Source organism: Haemaphysalis longicornis, unplaced genomic scaffold, assembly GCF_048455015.1.
Source record: "Haemaphysalis longicornis isolate Haplotype H1 unplaced genomic scaffold, Haemaphysalis longicornis Haplotype H1 scaffold_11, whole genome shotgun sequence".
Classification (NCBI taxonomy): Eukaryota; Metazoa; Arthropoda; class Arachnida; order Ixodida; family Ixodidae; genus Haemaphysalis; species Haemaphysalis longicornis.
Genome location: NW_027526214.1, coordinates 68838052 through 68853393, shown reverse-complemented (window position 1 = coordinate 68853393; position 15342 = coordinate 68838052). Strand labels below are relative to the sequence as shown.

The 15342-nt window shown below is 48.9% G+C and overlaps 1 protein-coding gene across 1 annotated transcript; it reads left to right on the top strand.

Moving 5' to 3' along the window:
- The first annotated feature begins 1594 nt into the window (after positions 1-1594).
- LOC144160674 (uncharacterized) lies at positions 1595-1963 on the top strand. Its single transcript, XM_077691887.1, has one exon. The coding sequence runs from the start codon at positions 1595-1597 to the stop codon at positions 1961-1963; it is 369 nt and encodes a 122-aa protein (XP_077548013.1).
- The last annotated feature ends 13379 nt before the right edge of the window (positions 1964-15342 follow it).

Here is a 15342-nt window from a genome sequence, read left to right as displayed (position 1 = left end):
GTATTTTACGTAGTTTGGTATCTTGGGGCCTTCGAACGCTATGACCACCGACATGGACTTGCCTATGCGGTTGGCTTGCAGGGCTGTGGGGTTATAGTCGTGCAGTATGAAGTCGTTGATTTCCTGAGCGGAGTCCGTCAGCAGGACTCCTCGGATCACCCCCTTGATGGTGCCATTGAGGGCCGATTCACATACGCTAACCTAGTGTTCGGTTCCATAATGACGAGGTTACTGACCGCTGCGTAGGGATCGGCGTTTTTCCTACTCGGGTGCTCATGAATATATTCTTTTGTGGCTTGTTCGGGCATATCACGTGCCTCGCTTCTTCCCCGCTCACGTTCGCAGCAGCGACGATGGCTCTACTGATCTCAAACATTCAGACTTCGATTACTTCCAGTTCTTACCTGGATCGCATGATGATCTTGATGTCATCCCTTGGAAATTCTGGCATTCCTGCTGCCGTAAGTAGCTTGCTCTAGATATCCTTCCGGCGTTGAATGCCCTCTTCACCGCCGCCGACGTCTGGCAGGGCACCATTCTAGACCTCGTGAAAGAAGAAAAAACGAGACCAATACTCAAATTAGGAGACTTCAATGCCACACATACAGTGTGGTTTCAAGTACTCGTCCAAGAGGGGGAAGCAACTCCCAAAGCGCTAGAAGAATCCGACTTTACGGTGTTAAACGAGCCGGGCTTACCGACCAGGATGGTCACGGGCATGGCGAGAGCCACAGCGCCGCACCTGACGCTTGTACAGGGGGACCTTGGTGTTGCCTAGCACAACACCTGGCAGAACCTCGGCTCGGACCACGAAATTATCTGTGTGACCCTCAGGGGACCCGACATAAAGGCAAAACTTGGGTACAGCAGCATCATGGACTAGGACAGTCTTCGCGAAAAAGCCGAAGCGGAACATGACGAGGTTGCACAAAGCGACGTCGAAGTCAACACGTATCAGGTATGGGCCGAGAAGCAGCGCGACCTAATCGAGAAGTGCACGCAGAAGATGTCCACGACAACGCAGGTTCCCTTTGTTAACAGCAGGCGCGCACACATGTGGGAGGCAACGCACGGGCTCACCTGAAGGTGGAATAGCAGAGACACAACAAGAAGGAGCAGAAGCGCATCCACGACCTTAACAGACAAGCAGCCGAGTATGTATGAGCAGGGAGATTGGGATGAAGGCCTGCGATGGTCTCCAGAGAACCCTGTCGACGAAAAAGACGTGGAAACTACCGAGGCGCCAGATAGACCCACTGAAGAGTAAGAGCGCAGGTGCCCTCGATCTCGCCCGAACGATGAACAGCTACGACGGCGACGGGAAAAAGCTTATCCGAGAGCTCACGCGGAAGTACCTTAAAATTAAAAGGACCGGAAAACCGTCCCTGGAGTACGACGGGGTGAACAACGAAGACATGGACGCGGCTTTCACCAAAGTGGAGTTGAACGCATCCTTAGAAGAAAGCAACCAAGGCAGTGCACCGGGTATCAACACCATTACCTAAAAGGTTCCAATGAGCATGACCGGCGAGAGTCGGACGGAGCTGCAGGTTTTCGCCAAAGCAGCGTTTGAGAAGGGCGTGCTACCCAAAGAATGGACGAAAGCGGAGGTGCGTTTAATGCCCAAGCCGGGAAGCCACCTCACGTCGACAACCTGCAGCCCATCTCTCCCACGTCGTGTGCGGGGAAGATGGTCGAACGCATGTTCTTTAGGAGACTCCAGAACCACCTAGACACCACGCACCAGATGCCACCCACCATGTACAGGTTCCGATGGCACCTGAGCACGCCAGACGTTCTAGTGCAGATACACAAACTGGTGATCAAAAAGGCCAAGAGCCTGACCCCGAGGGCGAACCTGGCGCTCGACCTCAAGGGAGCTTTTGAGCATGTAACCCACGACAGCATACTCCGTAACCGCCGAGAGACAGGATGCGGAGAGCGAACGTTCAAGTACGTGTGAGAGTTCCTCAGTAAAAAAAAAGACAAATATCAAGATCGGGGATGAGACGTCCCGACCGATAGCGCTGGGAGACAGGAGACCCTGCAATTGTTGGTCCTATCGCCGCTGCTCTTCAACCAGGCGCTACACCCGCTCCCAGCCGTGCTCCAAGGAATAGGGTGCATTGACCACGCTCTCTACGCGGATGACATCACTGTGTGGACGTCTAGAGCGGGGTCGGATAGTTGGATGGAAGAGACCCTTCCAAGATCGGCCGACACCGATCACGACTACGCAAAAACATGGGGTCTCGAGTGCTCTGCACAAAAGTAATACCACCTAAAGATAAAGCCCCGAAGAAAGAAAGGAGATCAAGAGAAGGTGCGTATTACCTTAGATGGGACGAATATAATGCCGACGACGCAAGCCCGAGTACTGGGAGTTATCTTCCACAACAACAGCAAGCAGTAGGGGCGCTAAGCAAGATCAAGGCAACCAGGCAACAGATCAGGAACATGCTCCGAATGGTCACAAACAGACGAAGAGTTCTGAAGGATTACGGTTCACTCATGCTGGTCCAGGGCTTTGTGTTGTCGCGCATCGTATACGCGGCGCCGTACCTGCAGCTACTCAAGAAAGACAGAGATCAAATGAATGCGATCTTACGAAAAGCAGAAAAGGTGGCGCTAGGTATTACGCGCCACTCATCCACTGAGAAGCTTCTAGACATGGCCAAACACAACCCAGTGGAAGAGTTGGTAGAAGCCCACCTCTATACACAGAGAGTACGGCTCAGCCAAACCTCGGCATGCCGAATAGGCCTGGCCAAGCTAGGCTGGAAAGAGGTCGATCACACAGAAACGGGGCCTTTACACAACCTTTGTGCGCAGAAAATTTAAAGCAAAGCCCTGCTCTGAAACATGAGACCGAGTCGCAACGACGGGCACAAAGCGTCCAGGGTAAAGGCACTCATAGAAACGCTAAGAAAAGCGAAAGATCATGACGCGATGGGGGTCACCCTCAACACGGACACCTTTCTACGAAAGTTTTCGACGCGAGCCGCGATATCGGTCATGACGAAAGACGCGCTAGTAACGTGCGCTTCTGTCAAAACAGAGTTTCCATAAGAAGCTGAAGAGGCGGCAATAGCCTTGGTGCTCACGCTGCCTAACATGAGCAAAACAATCACGGTCTGGCATTAAGCGTATGTTAACTATATAAAGCAAGGTAGCGATGCCGTAGAGGTAGAACACCCCCCTCGCGTGCAGAAGGACCCGGGTTCGAATTCCGGGGCCGGACAATTCCAACCAGAATTTAAAAAAAAAATCCGCGTAATTATGGATATGCACAAAGGGGCTTGGGGTGCGGCCTGATGCCGGCTACCATTGCCGGTAATGCACTCCCTCACCAGAGCAGGATTGGCCACCCTGGTGTAGTAACGGCCACAACCTCCCATGAATACGCCAATTAACCCTCGGCCCTCAATCCCCAGTGGCTCCGAAGGAACTGACCACGGCGGCGGTCAGACCTGTGACGAAGCAGAGGGTGCTAAGAATCCCTGGATCCGGACAGGCCGCCAATAGAATCTCAACCTGGCAACGTTTCACGCGCGAACCTTATCTAGCGAAGCAAGTCTCGAGGTGTTGTTTCAGAATTTAAAGGGCATTAAATGGGATGTAATAGGGCTTAGCGAGGTTAGGAGGGTAGGCGAAGCCTTTACAATGCTGAAAAATGGACACGTCCTATGTTATCGTATCTAGAGGACAAAAGAGAACTGGGAGTGGGATTTCTAGTCAATAAAAGCATAGCTGGCAACATAGACGAATACCATAGCATTAACGAAAGGGCAGCAGGTCTTGTAATTAGCCTCAAAAAAGAGGTACAAGCTCAAGGAGGTGCAGGGCTACGCGCCCACATCAAGCCACGATGACCAAGTAGTGGAACGCTTCTATGAAGATGTGGAATCGGCAATGGCTAAAGTAAAAACACAGTATACCGTAGTTACGGGGGACTTCAAGGCTAAAGTAGGCAAGAATCAGGATGGAGGCAAGGCAGTTGAAAACTATGGTCTGGGCTGTAGAAATAGCAGGGGAGACCTACTAGTTGAGTTTGCAGAAAGGAATAACCTACGCATAATGAATACCTTCTTCTGTAAACGGGAGAGGAGGAAGTGGACCTGGAGGAGCCTGAATGGGGAGCACAAAAATAAAATAGACCTCATATCATGCGATAACCCTCGCGTCGTGCAGGATGTGCAAGTGCTCGGAAGGGTAAGGCGTAGTGACCACCGTATGGTAAGATCTAGAATTAGGCTAGATTTCAGGACGGACCGCAACAAGCTAGTACGAAAGAAGCCGATAAATGAGCTAACAGTAAGACGTAAAAAAGAAAAATTCAGGATCGCGCTGCAGAACCGGTATTTGGCCCTTAACGAGGAAGCGGAGCTTACGACACAGGAAGCCAGCGACAACCTTACACGCATTATCACGGAGTGTGCAGTAGAAGTCGGGGGCACTATGGGTAGACAGGATACTGGTAAACTTTCACATGAGACGAAAGATCTAATCAGAAAACGGCCAGCCATGAGAATCTCTTCCGCAGCTGACAGAATAGTACTAGCCGAGCTCTCGAAGTTAATGAATAAGCGTAAGACAGCTGACATACGGAAGTATATTACGGAGAGGATCGAATACGCTGTAAAGAACGGAGTTATCCTGAAAGCAGTGAAGAGACGTCTTGGCGTGGGGAAAAATCAGATGTATGCACTTAAGGATAAGCAAGGAAATGTCATCACAAATAAGGATAAAATAGTCACAGGGACCGAGGAGTTCTATAGGGATCTGTACAGTAGCCGGGACAATCAGGATAATGCCGAACGAGACTGTAGTTCCGAGGAGATAGACATCCAACCAGTAACGACCGAAGAAGTAAGGAAGGCTTTGAAAGAAATGAAAGGGGGCAAAGCACCTGCTGATGATCAGATAACAGCAGACCTCTTGAAGGATGGTGGAGAAGTTATACTTAAAAAACTGGCAAACCTGTATGCGCAATGCCTAATGACCGCAGTGGTACCAGAATCTTGGAATAACGCGAACATCATTCTAACCCATAAGAAAGGCGACATGAAGGACTTGAAAAATTACAGGCCGATCAGCTTACTGTCAGTCGTATACAAGGCATTTACCAAGGTAATCGCTAACCGAATCTCTGCAACCTTAGATTTCAGTCAACATAAAGAACAAGCAGGCTTCCGTAAAGGTTACTCAACAATGGACCATATTCACACGATCAATCCGGTGATAGAAAAGTGCGCTGAGTATACTGAACCCCTATATATAGCCTTCATAGATTACGAGAAAGCATTTGACTCAGTCGAAACCCTAGCAGTCATTCAGACATTACGGAACCAGGGGGTAGATGAGCATTATGTTAGAATACTAGAGGATATCTACAATGGGTCTACAGCTACCATCATCCTCCATAGGGAGAGCAGTAAAATACCTATAAGGAAGGGTGTCAGACACGGAGACAATCTCTCCAGTGTTAATCACAGCATGCTTACAAGAAGTATTCAGAAGGTTGGATTGGGAACAGGTGGGTGTAAGGGTTAATGGAGAATACCTCAGTAACCTCAGATTTGCTGATGACGTTGCCTTGCTAAGAAATTCGGGGGACGAATTGCAAACCATGCTTTCCGCACTGGGCGAACAGAGTAGAACCGTGGGCCTGAAAATTATTATGCAGAAGATTAAAGTAATGATCAATAACCTCGGGACAGCACAGCAGTTTGAGATAGGTTGCGAGGCAGCGGAAGTGGTAAGCGAATATATCTACTTAGGCCAAGTTGTGACCCCAGATCCCAACCATGAGGCAGAGATAATTAGAAGGATCAGAATGGGGTGGGGTGCATAAGGCAGACATTCTCAGATAATGAATAGCAGCCTACCATTGTCGCTGAAGAAGAAAGTGTGTGACAGCTGCATCTTACCGGTACTCACCTACGGGGCAGAAACATGGAGGCTCACTAAGAGGGTTCAACCTAAATTGAGGACGACTCAGCAGGCAATGGAGCGAAAAATTATAGGTGTAACATTAGGCAACAAGAAGGCAACAGCGGAGTGGGTCAGGGAGCAAACTGGTGTTAGACATATTAGTAGAAATTAAGAAGAAGAAATGGACGCGGGCAGGGCATGTAATGCGAAGGCAATATAACCGCTGGTTATTAAGGGTAACAGAGTGGATCTTTAGAGAAGGCAAGCGTTGCAGGGGGCGGCAGAAAGTTAGATGGGCAGATGAGATCAAGAAGTTTGCGGGGATAAATTGGTCATAGTTGGCACAGGACCGAGGTAATTGGAGAATAATGGGAGAGGCCTTTGCCATGCAGTGGGCGTAGATAGGCTGGTGATGATAATGATTATGATGAACTATTGAAAAGAGAAGGTGTCTCTGCCGGACTGAGAATACTAGAGGAAGAAACCCGCCGCATACCCGGGCAGAAAGTCGAACTGATATGGACACCCGCTTACTCAGGTCTGGAGAGCAATGAACTCGCCCACGAACTCGCCCTAGTACATGAACAGCGGGCAGACGAGGACGAGTCGCAGGCCATAACGACTTACAATGACTTAACGGCCCATACAGGCAAGGCAGACCGCGGTACCTTGAACCGCACAAAGCGTTCAGCACAGAGCAGCAAACAATCTATAGGCAAATACAAGCAGGATCCTCCCCGCTCCCCAATCTCCAAAGCAGAATGAACACCGAAAGATACGATAAAGAGTGCAGCTTCTGTGGGCCATTGGGTACGCTCCGGCACGTCATTGGTGTGCGATTTCACCGAGATCATCAGCCAACCCTTTACCCAACCGTCCAGCGCCCTTCCCACACCCCTTAACGAGCGGTGGGAGACCTTGCTAACCAGCCCCTGCTTGGACTACCAGCTCGTCGTGATCTCCAGCGGCCAGAAAGCGAGGAAGCATATGGGTATCGTGAAGAGGGAACCACCCCAACCGGCGCATAGTTGCCCTAATTTATTGGCTCAATAAAGTTGTTTTCTCTCTCTCTCCTAATAACCCGGGCAATTAGCAAGCAAAGACAGGGATCGCGGAACACGTCCTCTTTCTTCGTATTCGTCTTCCTTCCTTCACATCAACTGGAAATGCTTGTGTAATAGGGCCATAACAATAACAAAGTAATATTTTCAAAACGCTGTTTATTGTTTATTTATAAAGTTTATTCTTTGTTAACCTTGTACCGTGCTTGAGCGGCCTAGAAATCAATATAGCGAACTTGTTCGAAGTGCTTTGCATCCGAAAAAGAATGAATGAGGTCGTGACAGTGTGTTTTTTTAGTTCTCAGTTTTTTAGAGGTGAATGCAGAAAGTGCATATAGACCATGAACAACAACACGAATAAAAATTCTGTAAAAGGTGACCTGAAAAACCAAGAGTGTTACCACCGCAGCTGTTCAACAAGAAGTTTAACGCAAGAGCTGTCACCAAGAAATCACTGGAACAAACAATGTACGACACAAACAAAAAAAACATTTTGAAAATGCGACATCCTAGGTTTGAACATAGATATCATTCATGAAAATTGCGAGGGTTGTAGTCTTTTCTCTCCTTGTCAACATGGGGCATGATTATGGTGATCGTTGGATGTTTATGGCGCAAGGCAAATTGGGGCAAAGAGCGCCAAAACAATAGTCGATGATAGGGGTGAAACCTTAAACACTAAGTAAAATCAGCAAAAACAAACGTAAAATCACAACACGACAAAGAGCATGGCTGGTGTATAGGGCCAGATTTCATGATGCGTGACAGGAAATGAGGTTTAAAAACTTGACGTCGGACAAATACTCAAACACACGTTTCACGGAAACAATGGCATCATCACCTAGGAAAAACGATGGATGTAGGGGAATATGTTGTCTGTAGAGTTCTCTGAAGTGTTTGCGTCGTGTTGTGTGAAGTGCCTTGCATGTGATTAGTATGTGCACTACGGATAGGGCCTCTCCGCACCTGCTGCACTAGGGTCTAGAAGATCCCGTCAGCAGATACGAGTGCGTTGCATGGGTGTGCCCTATCCGCAGCCTACCCAAGGCGACTTCTGTGTGTCTGTTGCGTGTGTCAGTGGTGTATGGTCCCAAGCGTGGTTTTATAGCGTGTAACTTGTTGTCTGTCTGTTCACTCCAGTGTGTTTGCCATGTTCTACGCAAGTGTTGTCTTATGTGTGGCTTCAGGTCTGTGTATGGTATGGTTGTTATGTCTACAGTGTTCATGAGTGCAGCATCAGCTGCCCTCTCGTCTGCCAACTCGTTCTCAGTGATTCCAGCGTGTCCTGGGACCCACCAGAGGAGCAGCTGATGCTTCTGCGCATACACAGACATGATAGTGTTAAATACAAGAATAACTATGTGGTTTTTGGGGGGTGTATGCGATGACAGTGCGCGAACAACACTCAAGGAATCTGTGTAGATGATAGACTTTGGAATATGATTTTCAAGTATGTGTCGTACAATCAGTAAAATTCCATATGCTTCTGCTTAAAAAATTGTTGTGTGGACGCTCATGGTTCTGGCTGCACTGAAATCCGGACCATGAGCAGCGCACGACACCATACTGGAGGTTTTAGAAGCGTCACTATAAAATTCTGCACATGTGTATTTAAACTGCAAAGACAGAAAGTGCTGCAGTATTGCAGCTCGTGGTACACGATTTTTGTCAAGTCTCATAAAAGAAAGGTCGCACGACACAGGTCGAACTTGCCAAGGCGGTAAACTGTTAGAAAAGGATGACCTGTACACATTTAAAAACGAAGCACTGAGATCCGAGGCTCGCTCTCTCACTCTAAGTGAAAAGGGCAGAGGAACGGACGGGCGATTTGCAAAGAGCAGAGATGTTGATGTATCGTTAAAGACAGGATAAAAAGGATGATTATTCAGTGATAAAATTTTAAAAGCATATAGCAGGTCCATGTACGTTCGTTGGTTCTCAAGGCTCCACTTAGCACACTCGACATACAGACCCTGCACAGGGCTAGTGTGAAAAGCACCCGAGGCGAGATGAAGCCCCAAGTGGAGCACTGTGTCAAGCATTCACAACGCCGTTTTAGTCGCCAACCCATATACCACACTGCCATAGTCTAAACGAGACCCAACCAAAGCAGTATAGAGCAGTAGTAGGAGTTCTTTGTCGGAACCATAAGATTGATGGGAGAGAACCTTAAGTATATTTATTGGTTTCAGACATTTATGTTTAAGTTCCTTGATGTGGGGAATGAATGTGAGTTTGTGATCAAACACCACACCTAAGAACTTCTGCTCCTTGTTCACATGAAGCGAAACGACATTAAGATGAATGTCTGGGTCCGGATGGACCCCACGCTTCATGGAGAACACAACGCAGGAACTTTTTGCAGGATTCAATTTAAAACCATTCTTGTCTACTCAGCCGGCAAGTTTCTTGACACCAAGCTGGACTTGACGTTCGCAGATTGATATATTACATGATTTATAGGATATAATAACGTCATCTACATACATGGAATAAGAGATAGTGGGTGGCAGTGCCTTACCAAGAGAGTTCATTTTTACTATGAAGAGAGTGCAGCTTAACACACCACCTTGTGGCACGCCATTTTCTTGCACTTGAACCCTTGAGAGTGCACCACCGACTCTCACTCGAAACGTTCTTTCTGACAGGTAACTTACAAGAGTGTTTAACATGTTACCCGAGACACCGAATGACTTCAGGTCACTGAGGATCCCGTACCGCCAAGCGGTGTCGTAGGCCTTCTCGAGGTCGAAAAACACTGTTACACAATACTGTTTATGAACGAAGGCATCCTTTATATACGATTCAAGAGGTACCACTTGATCGTTCGTCGATCGCCCACCCTGAAGCCTGCCTGGCTGCTCTCGAGAAGACCGTTGTACTCGAGGAAGTACACGAGCGTGCGATTTATCATCTTCTCGAAGAACTTGCACAGGCAGCTCGTCAGGGCAGTAGGACGGTAACTTGGGGGGGAAGACGGGTCCTTTCCCTACTTCAGGAAAGCTACAACTATAGCCTCCTTCCAAGCGTTTGGAATGTGCCCCGAAAGCCATATCTGTTTATATAGGTGTAAGAGTGTTAGAAGAGTGTCTGCGTGCAGGTGTTGTATCATTGTGTATGTGATGTTGTCTGGGCCTGGAGCTGAGGGGTTACAAGTGCTCAAAGCAGCCCTCAGCTCATGCAGTGAAAACTCTGAGTTATAAGAAGAAGTTGATCTATTGTTATCTAGTATAGGCTTCTTTTCGGCCGTTTGTTTTTGTTTCATGAAAGTGTTTGTGTAGTGTGCTGAGCTGGACACGTGTTGGAAGTGTTGTGCGAGGGTGTCAGCCTGGTCTTCGAGTGTGTCCCCTGTTGTGCTGACCAGAGGCAGGCTGTGTGTTTGTTGTCCTTGGAGTTTGCATATTCTCGTCCATACTTTCCGTGTGTCTGTGTAGGAGTTTATTGATGTTATGAAGGAACACCAACTCTCTCGTTTTGCCTCACGGCGCACAAGTTTTCCTAACGCCTTGGCCCGTTTGAACAAAATGAGCTTACCCAACGTGGGGTACCGACGAAGGACACCCCACGCCTTGTTCTGGGCCTCTCGCGCCCGCCTACAGTCCTCATTCCACCACGGCCTCCGCTGGTGGCGCGGGGCACCAGAGGCGTGGGGAATGGACTTTTCGGCGGTGTCGAGGATGTGCGCCGTGAGGAGTTGGGTAGCTTCTTCTACGTGTAGCTGCCCTATGGATGTGTGGTGTAGTTTGGATGTCTCTTTAAATGTATTCCAGTTAGCTCGTGCTTCATTGAACCTTTTATGGGAAGATGGACTGCATGGGCCTTTACCTAGGTATGTTAGTGAGGTGGGGAAGTGGTCACTGCCATATGGGTCAGTGCCCACACCCCACTCGAGAAGAGGAAAGAGAACTGCAGAGCCAACAGCGAAGCCAAGATATGAGTATGTGTTGTGTCCTGTGTTATGATATGTAGGCTGTTTATTGTTGAAAAGGCATGCTCCAGTGGATGTAAGAAACCTCTCGATCAGGCGACCCCGGGCATCCGTACGGGAAGAGCCCCAAAGGGAATTGTGAGCATTAAAATCGCCTGTTAAGATGTATGGTTCGGGCAGCTGGTCAACCAACGCCTAGAAGTCAGAGCTCGAAAGTGCAAGATCAGGAGGAATATATATTGAGCATACCGTTATCAACCTATTAAATAATAATGTTCAAATTGCTACAGCCTCAAGGACAGTGTTCAGAGTGACAGGGTGGTAGGCTAAGGATTTCCGGGCAATTATGGCCACACCACCAGAAGAGTGTGTGCAGCCATCGCTGTCCTTTCTGAAGACCATGTAACTATTCAAGAAATTTGTGTGCTTGTAATACAAATGTGTTTCCTGAACACACATTACACTTTGCTGATTAGCATGCAGTATTTCGTATACATCGTCAAGAGTTTTAAGAAGGCCTCTACAGTTCCATTGAATTATGTTTTCTCTTCCCATTATTTAGTGTGAGAGCTACTGGAGTGTGTGTGTTTGTTTATGTGTCGTCTCTCGGGGCTGTGACTCTCGCCTTTTTTGGCTTGTCGGGAGGCTTTGGCGTCGGGACGCGTTCCTTGCGCTGCGTTGCAGGCAGGAACGGCCCAACATCCATCTCTTCGTCGGATGTCCGAGGGGTGCCCGACGGACCGGGTCCCCCGGCCTTGGCCCCCCTCGGGAGCCCTTCGTTTGAGCCGCCACCGCCGAGGGCGTCCGGTGCGCCAGAGGTGGCACCCGCGGTGCGGTGGCGGTGGGAACCAGTGCGGGGCCCGTGGTGTCCATCACCTCGGTACCCTCCAACGCACTCGAGGGCGGGAAGAGAGAGGCGGGAGCGGCACCGGTCCCGACGGAAGAGGTTGCCACCACAACCGCTGCTGCCTCAGCAAGCGGCGTGGTGGCGGGTTGGGCTGCCAGAGGCAACCCAGGGGGGGGGGGGGGGCGTGCGAGGGACCAGGTCAGACTCGCTGAACGGGGTCCCTGTGGAAACGAGACGCCGCTCCGCCCCCCGGCGAGCTGCGTCGGCGTACCTCCCCAGGGGGAAAGATGCGAACCTCTTCCGCGCCTCTGGGAAGGTGATGTTCTCAGTTACCTTGATGTTGATTATCTTTTTTTCAGTTTGAAATTTTTCGCACTTGCAGGAGTAGGCTGCATGCGCCCCCCTCCCGCAGTTCACAAAGGAGAGGGTGTCGGATGTACAGTTGTCGCTCGGATGGTCATGCGACGCGCATTTTGCAGATGTCGTTCGGCCACGGCAAGAGTTTCTACCGTGCCCGAACCGCTGGCACTTAAAACAGCGCCGCGGGTTCGGGATGTAGGGACGGATGGAGCAACGGATAAAACCTGCATTTATGTGTTGTGGAAGAACTGCGCGGTCAAACGTCAAGATAATGTGCTTAGTGGGAATTTCCTTGTCGTCTCTGCGGATAGTGATGCGTCTCACGGCAGTGACGCCCTGATCCTTCAAGCCGGCAAGGAGATCCGCATCTGTTTCGTTCAAGAGATCCGTCTCGGATATCACACCTTGCGAGCTGTTGAGGCTCCGATATGGTATGACCCGGACGTCTAGATCAGCCAGTCTAGTCTGAGCTAGAAGCTTCGTGGACTGTTGTTTGTCATTTACCTCGATTCACCAGACCTTTGTTTTTTGCACTTATATGATTTTCCTATTATGGCTTCAAGAGATTTTGTGATCAAGAAGACTGACTGCGATACAAGAGGTTGGGTTGAATTGAGCGATTCCATCACAAGAAATCGAGAAAAGTTACCCGGTTCAGGAAATATAAAGAAGGCAGTGAAGGAAAAGATACTTCGGTGCGGCCCCTTTTCAGGGACCGATCACGTTTGAGGGGGGGGGGTTTGTAAGTACCATAGGGCATACTATAAAAACAGGGAGACTGGGGTACTTTCTTCTTTGACCTTACCCTGGAAGTCAAAGAGGTCCCGGAGCTCCCTGCCTGGTAGACAGGCAAGGGGCCCATCGGCCGGAGCTTGACCAAGGCTCCGACGGCCACCGTTTACGGCTTCTACCCTTCACCTTTAAACACCTCACCACGGTTGGACACGGCTTATGTTGGGAGCTCGGGGTCCGCGGTGTCGCTGCTCACCGTCACCATGAATACTCAAGGTGCCCCGTGTGGGGTCAACATGGGGCATTTGGGCTGCATTGTCTTGAACTTGGAGTGCCTTTTGCAGCTTTTTGCTTTCCATAAAACATCATTTTCAGCTCCTGTTTGAAGAGTACATAGCCCAGTTCCCGGACGAAAATTGGGAGATAGCGTTCAACGAAAGTAAATTAGCTTGTTACCTGTATTGCACTGGACAAGTTCTCTCTGCAGTGTTGCGATTATGCCAACAAGTGAAGCGAGTGCTTTACTTTAATTTTTTACTTTATTTAAAAAGGGAGTTTTTTCTTTTTTTTATGCCTTAATTTTTTAAGTTTATGCTTTATCTTGCTAGAGCAGCAACTTTGTACTCGTACGTGCAGGTGTTCATTGCCAAAATTTTACATACCACAGCAATACAAACGGGCTACTTTGAGGGTTTGTATAATATTCTGTGTAACCCCAACTTCAATATTGCCCTTTTTATACCCTTGACATTCAGAGCATGCAATATTCCTTGCACCACAACCAATATGTACTGAAATATAGGTGCATCCATTGGTCGTAATATGCTCTTAAAAAATTCAATTTGTTAAATTCGAAAGTAAGGTACATTTTTAACGCCATCTGCATGTTTTTATTCCCAACTCAAACTTGTTTCCATGATTACTTCAAGTGCACGGGAAACGTGGCGCAAGAAAGCATTATGGCTCGTCCACCTTGCGGCGCTTGTATACCGCGACAGGTCCTACTTTTTTATTCCTGAAATGGCCATGCAATCTGATTTTATGAATAAATGTAATGTCAGGAGAAATATTTCCTACTACTGGCGTTTATTCGTACCAGGTTGCGCAGTCAGACGATGCTCAAACGCGCAGCGGCTACGCCGTTCGCTTCGCAGGTTTTGAGGGTCGGCCGTTTTAGCGCGTAAGAATCGACAATCAGACAAAAAGTTCACTTCGGACACCGCTATATCTAGCGCGGAAACAGCGTTTGACCCTCCGGGGTAAAGTCACGCGCACCAAGAGGCGTTCGATGGCCTCCGTTTTTTGAGCCGCGACACTTCCCCTAACCTGGCTTGTAATCCCAGGCATTCCCATCTCGATAATGTCCGCGTTAAATACCGAAGAAGATAAAACGACTGAGCAGAAACGTGGCAGTCTGAAGCCGCAAAAATAAACTCTGAAATTCGCAGCACGCATTTCGGGTGACCGCCATGTTGCATTGACGCGGTTACACCCATTTAGGAGGGCCATTTCAGCGCGCGCTAACCGGAAGGCCATTTGCGCTTCAGAATCTATTTCTGGCTTCGTTTGTACGTTTTTTCCTGCGTTCGTGCGGCCTTACGTATTCTGGCAAATTTGCTTGCTTCGAAGTCTTTCCGTTTCAGCACGACGACGAATTCGCGGCGACGATCAAGGGGCGCAGCAAATTTTCGCAGCGAAAAGATTCCGCACATGCAGTCACGTGTTTTATCGTTGTGCGCTTTACACGTTTGTTGCATGAGCCCTTTGCCGTAACGCTGATTGTTAGTACAGCCAACAATGGCATAATCACGCCCGGAGGAGTAGCTCCTGCACATTGCTAAGTAAAGGCAATTACGGTAGCCTGCCCACAATTAAGAAAATAAACATCTATTGCGGATGAAAACTCGGGCGTCCTCCTTGCACGGTTAAACGTAGCCTCAGAGGCAACCCCCGTTAGGACAAAGCCCTACTGGGGTGGTGCGCCGCCCTAGCGGGTTGGGGACGGAATTTATGGGCAAATCTGACAGATCTCAGACGCTATGGACGTTCTCTTTAAAACACCAATGAACCTGTCACTGCTGACGTACCGAATAAGTGACGCTTACCTATTTAAGGTGTCGGCTGGACGTCTGCTATCTATGCACGGCACGGAGTAACAGCGTGGGGCTGGAACGTTGTCTGCTCACACTGCAGTCCCCAAGAAATACCCGCCATGTAATACATCGATCGTTAGAAAATTGCTGACCCGGCAGAATTTCGGTCTATACAAGTGATAGAAGCGCCGTAAAGTGAGCACTGGGTGGCTACGGATGTCCACCATTCCCGACGTTAGGAAAAAGTTTCCCAGATTTCCATTTCCATCTTGTGCCATGTGGCTGTTCACCAGCGTTGTTTTGGTGGCTTTGCAAGCCGCAGGATGTCGACAAAGCCACGTTTTAGAGACGTCCTGACTTGGTGAAGTAGGGCGTTTATTCTACGAC